This window comes from Molothrus aeneus, chromosome 17 (genome assembly GCF_037042795.1).
Source record: "Molothrus aeneus isolate 106 chromosome 17, BPBGC_Maene_1.0, whole genome shotgun sequence".
Taxonomy (NCBI): domain Eukaryota; kingdom Metazoa; phylum Chordata; class Aves; order Passeriformes; family Icteridae; genus Molothrus; species Molothrus aeneus.
Window position 1 is genome coordinate 7748928 of NC_089662.1, and position 16283 is coordinate 7765210.

At 54.4% G+C, this 16283-nt stretch overlaps 1 protein-coding gene and 1 long non-coding RNA gene across 2 annotated transcripts; one reads left to right on the forward strand and one right to left on the reverse strand.

The window, feature by feature from the left end:
* Nucleotides 1–5221: 5221 nt before the first annotated feature.
* On the forward strand, nt 5222–10855 carry COMMD7 (COMM domain containing 7). The gene is made up of 9 exons (XM_066561355.1): nt 5222–5350; nt 6585–6638; nt 6724–6826; nt 8366–8422; nt 8503–8540; nt 9102–9192; nt 9316–9365; nt 9852–9900; nt 10450–10855. Exons 1-9 carry the CDS (start codon nt 5267–5269, stop codon nt 10524–10526), a joined length of 603 nt encoding a protein of 200 aa, XP_066417452.1. The 5' UTR covers nt 5222–5266; the 3' UTR covers nt 10527–10855.
* On the reverse strand, nt 6265–15925 carry LOC136563764 (uncharacterized). Its single transcript, XR_010784651.1, has 2 exons — nt 7077–15925; nt 6265–6673 (listed from the first exon to the last, which is right to left on the reverse strand). It is a non-coding gene; the product is annotated as an uncharacterized lncRNA (long non-coding RNA).
* Nucleotides 15926–16283: the final 358 nt, after the last annotated feature.

Sequence of the window (16283 nt, forward strand, 5' to 3'; positions counted from 1 at the left end):
GCCAAAGCTTTATCCTTTTCCTGTCTCTGCTACAGACACCACAGAGAGATGCTGGGAGTTTATTTCATAACAATCAAGAGAATGTGTACGTCATTTCATGGGAAACAAGGTGCCTTTACAGAGATTTTATATCCAGGCTCCTGCCACACATTCCAGGCTCTCCTGTTGAGCCAGGGCTGGCATCAGCAGTCTCTGCCAGAAGAGTACCAAAGCAGCTCCTTCACTGTTACCCACCAGCCCTGTGGTTTCCCAGCATAGACCAGTGATGGGACATGGCTGTGTGGGCAAAGCTCCTCCACTCCAGAGCTGGAGCAGCTGCAAGGAGCAGGCAGCTTGGCCAGGGCTCATGTGAGCAGGGAGGGAGAGCTGGGGGGTCCCTCAGCACCCCTGGGCACAAGCAGCACGTCCTCTGCACACTGTGCCACGGACACATCCCAGCCCATGATGGAGGAACTCCCATTGGCAGCAAGGCTGGGCTGCCCAGCTTCTGCAAAATGTCATTCCAGCAAGAACCATTCCCTCATCTGGCTGGCTGGCATCTCAAATTCATGGAGCCAGTGACCAACCAGCTGAAGGAGCCATTCCCTGTCACTGTCACACAGTCAGGACTGGCAACATCCATTCACATTGACAGTGAATCCTCATTTTTCACAGGCTTCCCAGCAACCATGCCAGCTCTTCCATACATAACTCCTCGCTCCCAACCCCAAATCCTTCTCTTCACTGAAGGCTGCTCAGCCAGTGCCTTCTCTAAAATACACCTGGGGTATGGCACCAGGCCCAGCTCCTCTCTGTCCACCCAGTTCTCCCACTTCTAATTTCTTCCTAAAATTATCCTTTGTCACCCTGGCCAGGCAAACTAATGCCACCCCCTGCCCAAAGCTCTGCTCTGGCTGCTACCACCTCCCATCTTTTGCTTTGCACCCAAGGGTTTGAGTTGGGACCTACTCCATGTATCACAGCAGCGTTCCTGGAGATCCTCCACAAATAAATAAATGTGCCATTACCTACAGCTGTCAGCAGTGTAACCTTGTCACCTCCAGATCTTGTGGGTCCCAGATTCCACATCCCAGTAACGGCTGAGCACTTGTTTAGTCTTCTTGCAGGCAGGGAGGAGCACCAGCACCATTAAATCAGCTTGGCATGTTGCAAGCTGGGGCTGAGAGCAGGAGGAACTTCTCTTTCCACCGAAGTCGGCAGCGAGGCTCCTGCTGCGTTCAGGCTTTGGGGTTCCCATGTTGATGTACACACAGCTCAGAGGCTCTTTCCCAGCCCACAGTAATGTCATTCTCACTGCACAACATTCTTCACTGCAAGACCCCATCAGAGCACGTCCCACAGGATGTCTCCTCCTCTTCCATGAGTATCTTCATTGTCTGAGCCCTCACCCCAGCCCTGTGCTGGCCGCCTGCCTCTCCACCAGCTCCACCAGTGCTGCTCCCTCACAGCTCTCAGCAGCCAGTCACTCCTCACCACGGCTCCCCAGAGCAGGTCTCCTGTTCCTGGCACCTCTCCTGAGTCTGGGGAGAGCTGTGCCACTCAGCAGGGCTCTGGCTGCTGGAAGCAAGGTCTGTTCCTGTTGTGGGAGAGCCTCATCCTGCTGCCACATGTGGGAATACAGCCCCAGCCTGCCTTACAGCTGGGCTAGCTTTTCCCATCTGGGGGGAATTGCTGTTTACACAGAGATAGGAAATGTTATCCCTCCTACAAGAAGTTTCTAGCCCTTCCTGTGGGCTGGCCAGGCCCACATGATACAAACCTCTAATAAAAATAAGGTTAAAAATAAGTGTCATCCGTGTAACCAGAACATCTAGAAAGTCTGCAGCTACCGCCTGCAAACTTCAAACGCCAAGGCACACAAAGAAAAATCTTCAATGCCTCTCTAACAAAGCTGGCCACAAAATCCTCTTTTTCCTAGAAAACAGGATACGCCTGCTACAGCCTAATCTGAAGTGACGAGGCCTCCCCAAACCACCCTCCTCAGCACATATACTTTTATCCAGAGGAACGCTGCTCCCAGGGGGTGGCTGCCTGCAGAGCCCCCTCCCTCCAGGCCAGCTCCAGAGCTGCTCTTGCCTGCCCGGGTCAGGGATTACAGTCCCTGCTCAGGAGCGGTGGAGCCGGTGGAAAGAGGGAGTGTTTAGCCTGTGGCTGCAAGGCAGGAGTGTGCCAGAGCCCAGCAGTGGAGCTCCCAGCCCTGCTCCACCTCTGCACGAAAGGCTGGCAGCTAGCTGTTCCTGCAGCAGTGTCTGCATGGGACCAAAGGATGAGGAGAGTGATAGGGCATTAAACTGCAGAAGAAACTGAAATCCTGGTCTCAAAGATCTCATTTATCCCAGGGGACAGAACTAACTCCTCAGAAGTTTCAGTTGGGCAGCCAGGAGGAGTCACAGCATCCCTCAGACTGTGTCTGGAGATGTTCTCTTAATTCTTCCAGCCCAAGGCAGACACTGCAGGTGGGCAGAACACCAGAGAGTAGATGGGCTCTGACCAGCTGGGTGAAAGGCCCCCTGGCTTTTGCACTCTTGCCTTTTCCAGGCCTTTCTCAGGCTGGCAAACGCAGGCAATGTTTCCTACTTCAGCTGCAAGGCCGGCCTGGGAGCAAGTGGAAAGGGCTGGGAGAGCTTGGCATAGATAATGGCATCAGAGAACAGGATGGGGACACCCCAGGATGTGATCTCTAGGGAATGCCTAATAAGGAACCTTCCAGGGGTAACACACTCTGAGTGCTGAGGAAGCTTTTCAGGTTTGACATGTGAAATGACGCTGAAAAATGCATCTCAAGTAGGGCACATGGATCCTCTGGTTTGGAGAGCTCCCTTTTCAGACTTTTCCTGTGTATGTGTATGTCCCCATTGCTTTCTGGCTGCTGTTTTTACTTTGGTATTTATGGTGAACAAGGGCACATACCTGCAACTCCAAACTGCTGCCCTTGGCCTGTCCTCTGCTCTGATGAGTCCATCAGCAACGCGCTCTGCATGAGAATGGCCTGGCAGGAGCACCCATGGGCTGATGGCTGCCTGCACCCCTACGGCAGCCCTGGGGCTCTGCCCGGCACGCTGAGCACCATCCCCCGCCAGACACCCCCAGAACTACGGCCATCACCCTGCAACCTGCTCTTTTATTCGAGTAAATCCTTCTTGGTTGGAGAATTGAATAAGTTCTGGCAGCGCAGAGCCGCCCGTGCCACGGCTGGGCTCACGGCACTCACATGTCAGCAGCCCAGGAGGAAGGACCACCGAATTTCCTGGAGATTGCTTGAACAGGATGTTGTGATCACGTACGTCAGCCGAGACTCTTATTCTTCTTCTTCTTCTTGGATCCCGTCACTCAACTTTCCTCAAGAATTTGGTTCTCTGCCTGAGAAATTGTTTAACATCGCTGGCGTCACCGTCCTGCCGGAGCTGCGGCGTGCTCGCACACGCGCGCACCCAGAGCGCCCTTAATTAGCTGCGAAAGCATCACCCCGGGAAGACACGGGCAAGGAAAGATCCGCCACAGGCTGCTCCTGCACGGCTGACCTCGGCTGCAAACCAGGCACAAGGCTCACTCTTCCTGGTTTCAAGTTTTGAGACACAGAGTGCAGGGGGAAATGTGGCAGCTGTGAAAATGTGCGATAATTAACTGCAACTGCTAATTTACACTTGGGGAAAATTGCATAGGGCTGTATGCAGCATTTTAAAGCCATAGAAGAATTCTGTGTTCACACATACTGGTATCCAATGCTACCCCCTGCATCTCATTCCCTCGAGGAGTTTTAGTTCAGATTAACTCATTTTTAGACGCAAGGATTTCCCATGGTTTAAACATGCTGACTTGGACGGTTCACCACAGAAATGAATACAGAGTACATTGGTCCAATATATATACAGAATATATATTTTGTTCCAAAATATATACAGAATACATTGTTCCAATATATGTCCCTTGTTTAAAGGTGTCCTAAATGTTTAGGATCAATTTTTTTCACCCCCAAAATCGAGGAGATGCACAGTCCCACCTTGGATCTATGAAAAAGAAATTTTCCCACCTGGTCTGAGAGGTAGAGGGGGGAAAAAAGGACGTTGGAAGCTATTTCCATCCAGACAATCAGGAAATATCTCTTAACTGCCCATCATTAGTGGTACTCAGCTGCTTATCTCCTTGTTTATAAACCACTGCTGGGGTAGTCTCACAATGAAAGCACTATGAAATTTCCTATGTTCTCATTTGCAATTGCAAGTGTCAGTAATAAACCAGAAGACCTGCGGACTGTCGAGGTTCTACCTTCCACAAAGGTTTTTACACACTGTCCTCTGGCCTGACAGACAGGGAACACCTTCCCTGATAAAATGGATCAGACACGTTCACACTGACAGTGGAATCCTGGAGAGCTCCTGCTCCTGCTCAAGGCAAGCTGTGAAACAGCAATTTTAGGCAAGAGAGTCCTTCAGGATGGAATCAGTTCCATTGTCCTCCGCAGGAATAAATCAAGTTTCAATATTCTTGGACCAAGGCCTTCCTCCCAAGACTGAACAGAAACAAGACTGTGTAACAGAGCATGAGAAGGCAATTCCTCTGCCTTCCTACAACATATCTTTGAGTCAAGGAGACCTCCTGCATATGGATTATGTCGAGAATCGAGCTGAAATCTCCCTACGGAACCCTGACCCATGGACATCTGGGCATTTCTGCCCATGGGCTGGCTCATCCCAGGGCTGCTGCTTCTTTGCCCAACATCTGTCCATTCCACGGAGCCCAGTCCTGGGATGTGGGCTGCAGGTCCCTGGGCCACCCATCACCCCGAGCTAGGCAGAGAGCAGCGCTGGGAGCAGCAGTCGGAGAGGGAAAAGCAAACCGAAGTTTCAGCTCCCAAGTGGAATTTTTGGAGGAAAAAACCGAAAAAAACAAACAAACAAAAAAATCAGCAACAACAACAACAACAACAATAAAATAAAACCCCCATTATTCACCTTATAAGCCATGGTTTTAAGTTCTTTTTTGTTGTTTGTTTGGGGTTTTTTTAAGGTTTTTATACAGCAAAAAATCGTACGGTACTCAGCTGCCAGCCAGCTCTCCAGCCCCCGGCTCCACCGACCCCCGGTCTCGCTGCGGGGGCCACGGGGCCACGGCGGGCGCTGCCTGTGCCGGCGGGGCCCCCGATGCCGTGAGCGCGGTGCGGGCGGTGGCGGTGCGGAAAGTGCGGCCGCCAATGCTCAGGCTGAGGCGGCGGCGGGGCCGGGGCTGGGGCCGGGGCCGGGCGGGCGGAGCCGCCGCCGCCGCCGCCATGGGGCTGCTCAACTTCACCCGGGAGCCGGTGCCGGAGGCGGTCAGCGCCGACATGCACAACCTCAACCAGCTCAGCGCCCAGGTGCGCCGGAACGGGGACGGGCGCGGGTGGCGGCGGGGGCAGCCCCGGACACGGAACCGGCGGGGCGGGGCGGCCCCGGGAGCAGGACCCGGCACCGGGAGCAGGACCCGGCCGGCAGCGCAGCCCCGGAGCGGTCCCGGGTGTTCCGGTCTCACGGTCTCCAGGCCCACGTGGCCGGGTCCCTGCTGGGCCCGGTGGCCGGGGCAGGGCGGGCAGCGTGCCCGGTGCCCGGTGGTACAGCCCGGAGCCAGCCCGATGAGCCCCGCGCACGCCGGAGCTGTTTGAAGGATGTTCATAGAATCATGGAGTCCCAGAACGGTTTCACCTGGAAAGGACTTTAAACACCATGTAGTTCCACCTGCCTGCCATGGTGGAGCTCCTGGTGGAGGGCTCAGATCGTGCCTGGTGGGCACTGGGGTCCTGTCAAGCACTGGGGTTTGTGGTGGGACCACAGAGTGTTCGGGTTGTGATCCCACCCCAGGTTCCCACCCTGCGCTTCCTACCTCCAGCTGAATGGTCCTGGTCACTGGTACTGCCTCCAGGTCACCCACACCGGGGGTGCAGCTTGGACTGAAGGCAGTGGAAACGCTGAGGCTTTTCCAGCCCAGCCTGCCAGAACTGAGGATATCAGCCTGGTAACAGCCTGGTGACAGCGCAGTGCCATCTCTGTTACATGGCCGAGGCCAAGGGCAGGGCAGCATCTGCAGCCACAAGCAGCCAACACCACTTTTGGCCATACCCAGAAGGTCACAGCCAGCGCTGGTGCTGGTGCCAGCAGCCTCTCCATCCCTGCCTGCCAGCTGCACACCCAGAATGCTGAGAGCAGCAACTAAACCCTTAACCAGTTCTCTTCCTTTCCTGAGTCAGTCTGGTTACCCCATGGGGTTTGTGAAACATGAGACTGGACGTTCACAACTTTTCCCACTCGCAGTGTTTGGATTGCACAAGATAGAATCGCAGCTTCCGATTAGCCACAAGTCACAAAAGCCCTGTGCAGTGCCAGCTACCAGCGGGACAGACCCCTTGAGAGGCTCTGAAAAGCATCCTGGGCAAATCCCATCCACAGGCATCACATAATGCCAAGGACAGGGCACCAGCTCAGGTCCAGCTCTGGGACCAATGTCCAGGAGGAGGCAGGTGGAGCTGAGTCAGGGGGGTACATCACCCCATCGTGGTGCTGGTGGGGTGGTGAGGTGCTGATGTCCGAGTCTAACACTCTCCTGTTTCTTCACAGCAATTCTCAGCGCTGACTGAAGTGCTTTTTCGCTTTCTGACAGAGCCCAAGGAGGTAAGGCAGAACTGGAGAGATGTGTGAGTGCAGCTCTGGTCAGAAACAGAGAAAAGATTTTGTCACTGCTCTTTCTCTTGAGCAGGTAGAAAGATTTCTGACGCAGCTCACAGACTTTGCCACCATGAATAAAATCAGCTTGGGCCCCCTGAAAAACATTGTCAAAAGTATTCTTCTGGTACCCAACGGTAAGTGATGTATTTGCATATCCTGCCCTGAGGCCAATCTGTCCCAGCCATTCCCCGCAGGGCTTGGTTTGCACAATAAGTGTTAATGGTAGCTAATACAGTGCTTAGCACTTAAGAATCAAAAGTTCCCCTGTTTGGTGACACTCGGTATTCTTTATACTCTGCCTGCATGCACATTTCACGGGCTTAAGTAAACTCCCTTAAATATCTGTGCATTAAATGCAGCACAACATTTTGGTTTAAGCGGTACCTGTAAATCCCTTTTGCCAGATCAGGGCAGCCTCGTGTTGGCACCGAGTCTCTGCAGGAACTTCCACCCAAGTGACCCAGTGCTGTAATTCCTCCAAGGCCAAGCGCTGTTGGAGACAAATAAGACAGTGCACAGGCATTTGGAGCGGGCTGGGATGCTGCAGTTCTAGGCCGTGTGAAGGAGACAGGTGACCTTGCAGGTGCAGAGAAACAATCACCGTGTCCAGCTCTTTCTCGTTCAGAAACAGCGACGAAGAGGTTTGGGGGGATTCCACTGGAATACCCCAGACTCCAGCACTTTATAGGATTACTGTGATGTTGTGGCTGCCGTTTGACACGATAATGCATCAAACACTCCACGGCACGTTCATCCCATTGATCCTTCCTGTTATTAATAGTCCCTTGCTATTACCCTTCAACCCTGGGTTCCCTGTAGCTTCCTTCACAGCCCTGATGCTGAGCACAACTGTTTTCAGAATTTGTTTTGAACTTGTTTTACTGCTTCAAGCAACTTTTCCTATCCAGGAGTACAATAATTTTCTGTCCTGCAACCGTCTTGCGGGGATTTAATGCAGAATTTGCATTTTTCCCCATCCTGATTCAGGCCTTGGTGCCCCCATCTTGTCCTTCCTGTGTGTGTGCACTGGCTTCAATCCCGTTGTAACTTTTCCTCAGCTCTGGGATGCCACGATATCAGGGATCGGGACAGATCACAGCAGATAACTTTGCCTCTGTGCTACACAGCCGGAAAGCCACGTGGGGCTGGCAGTCTCCTTGAATTTATGAGATTCCTGCTCTTGGCTTCAGAGAGCAGAATCCTTGTAAAGGTCCCTGTGCTGCCTGGGCCCCAGAACAAAGGGGGAAGGCGCAGCGGGGGAAAGTGTTATATGCACACGTTCACACCCATCATCCCAAACACAGCAGGTAGGTCAAATTAGCAGCCCGCCAGTCTTAACAGTTCTCCTTTAACAAGCAAAGCGGCTACAGGAGAGAAAGCAGCAGCTTCAAAACATAACCGCTGTCGCTGTTCCCATGGATACCTGCAATGGGATCTCGCCCTCTCCCAGGCACTCCCAGAGCCCGGACTTTTAAAGCACCGGGCATCTGCAGAGATACTGGCAGGCACGACTGGGTTTCCAATCTCCGAGGAGCTGTGGTTTGCTTCAAAACACAGCTCAGAAACAGAGGCTTTCCAACATCGGTTCCTGTCCCTGCCTCTGTTTGACTCAGTAAAAATTGGTTTGACTCATTAAAAAGTGATTTCTTTTCTTCTTTGTGGTGTTTATTCAGGTGCCCTGAAGAGGAATTTGTCTTCTGAACAAGTCAGAGCAGATTTCATTGCTCTAGGTAGGTCACATGATTTCCACTAAATAAAAGATAATTAATATTTATCACATATAGTAATCTCATATGGTTTCCCCCCACAGGCCTCAGTGAAGAGAAGGCCAGTTATTTTGCAGAACAGGTATTCATATATTTTTGCTTGTTTCTAAGCTTACAAAACATCAGTTCTGTGAGAGGGAACTCATAAAACCCTACTGTGCTCCTGAGACACATCAGCACGTTGGGTATTTTCTTCAAAACCAGCTTGGGATTTTGAACTGAAGATCCTCAGAGAACTAATAAGGAGCACTTTGTCTGGGGATACCTCTGGCTTGCCAGGGCCTCTCCCCCATCAGTGTCACAGTTCCTGCACTGCTGTGTGGCTTTCATGTGATGTTTTTGTGCTTCCCATGCTTTGAGCCCTGAGGTCATGCAGTTACATGAACACATGGCTTTTTGCACAGATATTGTTACACTGAACCAGTGCTAAAACAAAACCAGTCAGTTTCATTTACAGAAGTGACAGGGCAGATGGAAATCCTAGCAGGACTCAAACACCTCTGAAAGCCCTCCTGCTTACATTAGTTCTCTCTTTACTCTGAGCTTCTGCCGTGCTCTGTCTTCATTCTGACTCTTGTTGAAGTTTCAGGTACCAACAGGGACTTCCCTGAATTAATTGCTGGTGTGTCTTTTGCTCTTGTAGTGGAAGGTGAATTCCCCCACCCTAACACGCCTGGCTGTGGGTCAGACACTGATGATTAACCAGCTGATAGACATGGAGTGGAAGTTTGGAGGTAACAGAGCTACAGCATAAACTGGAGGGGTTGGGAAACCCAGCAGCGGCTCTTGGCTAAATAACATTTTATTTCACTGCTTAACTAACAGATTATCTGCCTTCTCTTCTTTCTGACTCACAGTGACTGCTGGGAGCAGTGAGCTGGAAAAAGTGGGAAGTATCTTCTTACAGGTAAATCTCCCACATCACAGAGTTCAGCTTGTAGGGCAGTTGAGGAACAAGCTCCAGCCAGGCATGTGGGAAGCACTGGCAGTGAGGGAGGGAGAGGGAAGCTCTGTGGGCCTCACAGAAACTCTGTGACTGCATCTTCAGTCTCCAAGTGCTGCTGCCAGCAGAGAGCAGACACGCGGCTGTTTGTTTCTCCTCTGAAGATATGAGGTATCACAGAAACATGGCCCATTCTGAAAAGCTGTTCAAAAAGCTCAGTTTTTTCAGCTCCCTTCTTGGGGAGGGAGGGAAAGTGGGATCAAGGACTTCCAGAGATCTTCCCAATGCCCAGGGTATCTGCTTCTACAGTGACACTTCTTGAAAAGCCTGACAAAGATGTCTGTGCTGTGCAGCAGTCAAACTCACAGCAGACTCCTGCTCTGCTGTCCTCTCCTGGTGCTCAGATACAGGTCTCTGAACTAAAATACTTCTGCTTTTCCTTTCCCCAAGCTGAAGCTGGTGGTTAAAAAAGGGAGCCAATTGGAAAACGTGTATGTTGGTGAGTTAACAGTTCTGGACAAGAGGGAAGGATGGGAAAGCTGCAATTTGGGGCTCTGGGTGTTGATGGGGGTGGAGGTGTCTGGGGGCAGAACCAGGGTGGGGTCACTGCAAAAGCATCACTGTGGTTACTCCTGCCTCAGCCTCTCCAGCTCTGTGGCTGTTCCTGCCCCACAGACACTCCAAGACTGTTTAGGAACACTGACTTTTGGGCACCTTTACATCTGTGCCTCAGTAAACACTGAGCAGTCAGAGCAGCAGGGCAGAGGAGGAAAAGAAATTATTCCCAAGCATGGAGTGCTGTTGGGAGATCCCATCCCAGGGAGAGATCCCAGCCTGGCCCCCCTGGCAGCCTGGGTAGCATAAGGAACCAGCTGCTGGGAATCACAGTGGCTAATCCTGCCCAGCTGAGGTGAACACGAGTTGCTCCGTGGTAGCGCCAGAACAGCTTTGCCAATGTTGGAAATGTAACCTGAAATCTAAGATTTGATGCCTGTTTTTTTTTTTTTTTAATTTTTGTTTTTGGTTTGGTTTGGTTTTTTTCCTGCAGAGTTAACTTTACCCCAGTTCTACAGTTTTCTGCATGAAATGGAACGGGTCAAAACCAGCCTGGAAAGCTTCAGCTGAAGCTGCACAGACCTGAGCCGACATCTGTCCAGGATGTTTAATTCCTCCTCCTCGTGGGCCTGCAGATCTGCTCTTTCCCAGCTGACTCTTCACACCCTGATAAGAGAAGACAAGCTGTGCAATGAGCAGTGGTGTCATGGCCCAGCAGGACCCATCAATCCTTTAGAACCTGAAACTTGGGCTAAGTTTCAGCTTTTTCAAAGCACCTACAAGTCCACTCATCTTTTTTCTTTTTTTTTTTTTTACTATACTATTATGAGAAACTGTGGTCAGAAGTAATGTGGATACCTTTACTAAAATAGCAAAGAAATAAACCCATTCCCATCCTGCTCTATTTGTATCAGAATGTGATTCTGTGAGAAAAAGAAAAACAGGAGCAAAGAATCATTTTGAGACTTGAAAGGATTAAGCAGAGAGGGTGACAAAAGCAAGGAGAGCATCTAATGTGGGGAATCACTTAGTGCTCCCTTCAAGCCTCTCCCTTCTCTTGTATTAAGAAACATGTTGATTAGCTTCTTCCCAGTTGTGCTTCATTATGGGAAAGTATCTCAGTGGAAGGTGATTTTAAATCTTAAACAACCAAACAGATGCCTCTGTGCATGGGGGTGGGGGCACATCTCGGGGGGTGACGAGATAAATCTCATTTGGATGTGCTGCTCTTTAATCTGCAGCCTGTGTGACACAGCACAGTCAGACCCAGCCCGTTTGGACATATGTCCAAACCCCATGAAGTGCCATTAGCTCCACTCTTCAGTTGTCTGAGGGTGGGGATGAGCTCTTCATCACTTCATCAGGAGGCAGAGGGGTGCTCCAACCCATCTGAGGCAACATTACAGTCACTGAGGTTCCTCTCATGTCCAGACTATGGAGTAGTCCTGAGCTGGCTGAAGCCTCTCCCACAGCACAGGGATGAAGGAAGCTCCTCTTACAGGACACATCCCAAAGCATCTCTGTGTCCCCGGCACACTCAGCAGTTCAAGAGAAGGGAATAAACTGTATTACCAGGGAATATCCCAGTAAGATACTGTGTTTCCAGCCTCCACCTGAAGGGATTCACTGTCCCATGGTATCCTGCCAGTCTGCTGTGGGGCTCCCTGCAGCAGCAGCTGCTTCCAGTTAAACCCATCCCAAACTGAACATTTCTGTGAGAAACGGATCACAAAGCTCCCTACAACTCACAGCTTCACCCATGGGTTTCCAGCTGCAGCAAACCCAGCACTGAGTGTCTCTGCACTGCATTTCCTGCAGTGCTGCTGGGGTGACTGGGAACAACAGCGGGCACAGGCTGAGCCATATATTTGGGAACTGGGGAATCCTGCTGGCAAAACCGGGAATGGATTTATTTATTTTCCCACATATCAGGTCAGTCACAAGCATTTCAATCTTTGTCACATGCTTACTGTAAAAATGAAAAAAACAAAACCAAAAACCTCTGAAATAATGTTCTATGAAATATTACATCTCCTTTTGCATGGCAGGAAAAGCTATTTCAGGGAGGAAGAAGCAGTCCAAATGGCTGCCGCTTTCTCAAGACAAAAGCAATTTTTTTGCTTTACATTTTCTGCTGCCTGTTCCCATTATTTCTCCTCACCCTCCCAGTGCCAGGACAGCACCGCTCAGCCCTGCCTGGTTCTGTCGGGAAGCGGCTGTGGCGCTGCGGGGAAGATGCCAGGCTCGGTTGTGGGTCAGGAATCCGCCGTCCCCCCGCGCTCCTCCCCCTGCCCGGTTGGGATTAAGCCGCTCGGGGCTGACGCACGCCAAGCCCGCTGACCCCGAGTGCAGGGGTCACCTCCATGCTGCTCCGCGGTCCCCACGGGCAGCTCTGATCGGCGGCATTTGTGCCACGGCGTGACCTCACTGCTGCCACCAGCGCTCCCGGGGAGCCGCCAGAGCCCCTTCATCCCCGCGCTTGGCTGGGCATGAGCCGAGCTGGCAGCCCCGTGGGGAAGGGACGGAGGGGGAGCCAGCTCCAGTGGCACCGGCACGGGGTGACGCCAACCGTGAGGGAATCGGGTCACCCTCCCGATGGGGCCGGCCAGGAGCAAGGATGGATCTGGGAGACAGCGTGGCAGCCATGGCCCTCCTGCTGGCCGGGAGCAAGGATGGCTGAGGGAGACAGCGTGGCAGCCTGTCCTGCACAGCACAGCCCTGGCCTGGCCACCAGCACAGGGGATGATGGCCAATGTCCAGAACCCTGTGCTGGGAGCTGGCAGGTGGCAGGCACAGCTGGCGCAGCCACAGGGATGTGATCCTGGAGGGAAGGAGCAGCCCAGTGCCTGTTTCACAGAGGGAAGGAGAGGCCTGGAGCCTGTTTCACAGAGGGCAGGAGCGGCCCAGTGCCTGTTTCACAGAGGGAAGGAGAGGCCCATGCCCGTTTTGCAGAGGGAAGGAGCAGCCCAGTGCCCTTTTTTCCCGTGTTTCCGGGCGGCCCCGCCGTGCTCGTGTGCGCGGCCCCTTCCTCCTGCCCGTCAAGCCCAGCCAGCCGAGCGCTAATCTCGGCGGGACAGCGGGCGCGGGGGAAACAGGGGCCTCTCACCAGCCTGGGGTGCAGCTAACCAAACTCCCTCGGCCGTTTGCCTCCCCGAGGCCTTTCCCGGCCCATTTCCTCCGGGGCAGCCGTGGCACAGCCCCCCATCCCTGTCCCTGCTGTGGGGGACACATGGGCCCTCCTGGCTGCAGCGGGGCAGGGGCAGTGCGGCCATGCTGAAGCCACACGCGGTCTCCTCCCTGCGTGTGCAGGCCCCCTCTCCAGCACTGCGGTTTCTCTGCTGCCTCGGGCCACCTCAGCACACCCCGAGCTGCCAGGCAGTGTCTCTGGGTGCAGGGGAGATGGCAGAGTGGCCCCAGCAGCCAGGCTGCCATGGGGATCCTGTGCTCCCGGCGTCCTTCCACTCATCCCTGCCAGCGCCAGCAGCGCAGCAGAGAACAGGAGCTGCACTCTGGGCTCTGTCAGTTCCCAGCATGGATTCAATGCTGTTGTGATTCTCAGCCATGTCAGATGCTAATGACCAAGGGAATTGGGATGTTTTCACATGAAGCATCTTCTCCCTTCTGGAAATGCCAATGCTGCTGCTCCTTTCCTATGTGAAGGAATTCTCCAAGCCCTGAGAACAAAAGCCTCGGCTCTGAGGGAGCAGAGCAGATGTGGACTCCACTCATGCCTGTGAACCCACAGGCAGGCAGGGAAAGAAGGAGCTGAGGCTCCTCACTGCTGGCTCTGCCTGACCTTGAGCGGGTCATGTGGGAACTGACAGAGCTCCCCTGGGACATCCTGGTTTCCAAAGACCTCACCAGGAGCTGCTTCGTCCAGAGGACTTTTAGCTTGGTGTGTATACCTGTCTCAACCTTCAAATTTGCAAAATAGAGTGACAAATCTCAGGGCTGACCAACAGCTGGAAGGGAGCCATAGCAGGTGAGACAAGCCAGGGAGCAAAAATGGCAGGTGAGGGCCCCAAGGCAGCTGGAGCTCAGCCCAGTGCTGAAGGCAATCCTGCTCTTCCTCACTCCATGCCGTCCTCCTCTCCAGTTCCTCCAGGTTTTGGGGTGATGCAGCACACAACAAAAACACCATCTGTGAACTGCAGCTCCCCAGATTGCTCTGTCTGCCTGGGAGCAGCAGCCCTGAGCACGGTGGAGGGCCCCAGGGCAGCACCACCACCCTGCTGTGCCACATGGATCCCTGGGGACAGGGACCCTCTGTGTGGGGGTCTGAGAGGCTGTGTGGGGCTCCCTGGGGTTCCCATGGTGCTTGCTGTCCCCTCACAGGAGCAGACAGGCGAGGGTGGCACTGGGCACAGCACCTGGGAGGACACTCCCAGGGACGAGTCCTCAGCCTGCCTGGGACAGGATTCTGCACCCACTCTGCTCAGAACTGGGGGAAGGCATCCCTGCCTGTAAAACAGAGCTGCTGCCTCCCATTCTTGCAGGAGATGGGGGAAGAGACTGGTGGTGTCCAAGGCAGTGGAAATATTCCTAGCATGTCGTCTGCTCCCAAGCCTTGCCATCTCTCTAGGCAGCTCTTTGTCCAAGCACACTGGGAACAATTGGGGTTGCTCAGCCAGACCGCAGGCTGTCGATCAGCAGAGGGAATGAATGCTCCAGCATACGGATCCCATCTTCTCCCACAGCAAGGGGAGGTGGCCACCAGAAACCAGCCTGTGGCACAACAGCACAGGCAGAAACAATGCCCGGGCACTCAGGCCAGTGCCAGCCTCGGGAAGGGGGTGGGTGCTCCCCTGCCCATCCAAGGAACAGCCCAATGGAAGGGAGTGGCATCCCCAGGCCCCGTGTGGTTGGCATAGCCATGGTGACAAGGTCCCTGTGTGATCCTGCCCTGCAAGTGGCTGAGGAGGAAGAGCTGGGTCCTGGGGGACAGAGAGGAGCCCCTAAGCTGTGGGATCAGGGCTTAGCCAGCCCCTCTCAGCACCCAGTGCCTTCAGGGTGTCCTCTCCAGGGCTGATGGCATTTCCTCCCTTGCAGGCACAGCCTCATAAAGGATGCCGGGCCCTGCAGTGACAAATCCATCCTGTCCCCAAGAGCCTGTTACAGCTTCTCCTCCCCTTGACACCCTGAACAGCCACGGGCTGGTGCTTGGCGGGGGGAGCACCCACCAGCCCCCCGCTGAGGCAGCTCAGCCCATTTCCCAGCACTCAGCCCCAGTTTATAGGGCTGCTCTGTCCCAGGGGCATCACTGCCACCGCTAACGAGGTTATCCCAGACCAGGCACCGGCAGAAAGGGAAACCAGGGTTAACCCTTATGCCACTGACACATCCCACAGCACTAGGGAAAAGCTTTGCTTGGAAACGAGATTTTAACAAGCCCCAATGGGGATGGGGAGCTGTGAAACACCAGGGGAGGATTCCCGTGCCATTCCCATGCCAGCCCCAGCACCGCAGCATCCCTCCTCTCGGAGCAGCCCCATATCCATGATAGCAGCACCAAGCCCTGAGGCTGCACCCTGCAGCCGGTGTCCATGGCAGCAGCCTGGAAAGGATGGTGCATGACCCCCATCATGTCCCCATCGCTCAGCTTTGTTTCACATCGACAGCTGGGATGTGGATAAGGAGCAGGATGCAGCCAGGGTGCAGGCAGGAGACGTTGAGTGGCCGAGGCCACTGCTGCCCACAGGGACACAGCACTGCTCACATTCCTGCGGGAGAATGTGAAGGCTGCAAGCAAGGTCAAGGGCCCTTCCCTTGCTGGAACTCGGCGTCACGCCAGCACCCGGGTGGCCTGACCCGCCGTCCCGCGGGGCTGGGGACTGTCCCTGCACCCTCACCCCACTGCCCCTCATCTGCAGGGCTGGCTGGGACACGGGTGGGTGCTGGCAACGCTCCCCAGGGACCACCAAGGCGAGCAGCCCTGTTCATCCGGCTCAGCAACCCGCGTGGGGCGGGGATTGGGGTGGGATCCCCAGGCAGGGCCCCTCCGTTTCCACCCCCGCTGCTGAGACCCGACAAACTCACGGCACCGCCGGGCGGGGCCCCCCCGGCCCGCCCCCGCTGCGGAGCGCGGTGCGGGGCAGCAGAGGGCGCCAGAGCACCGCGCAGGGCCCGCGCTCCCCCCTCGCTCCCCGCACCCACCCGGTCCCACCCTCCGGGCACCCCCCTCACTCCCCGCACCCACCCGGTCCCACCCTCCGGACACCCCGCCCCGCGCCCTCCATTCTCCGGGCTGCGCTCCTGCATCCACCGCTCCCGTCCCCCGCCCTCTCTCCCCGGGGCATCCTGCCCGCCCTCCTCCAGGATATCTCCCTG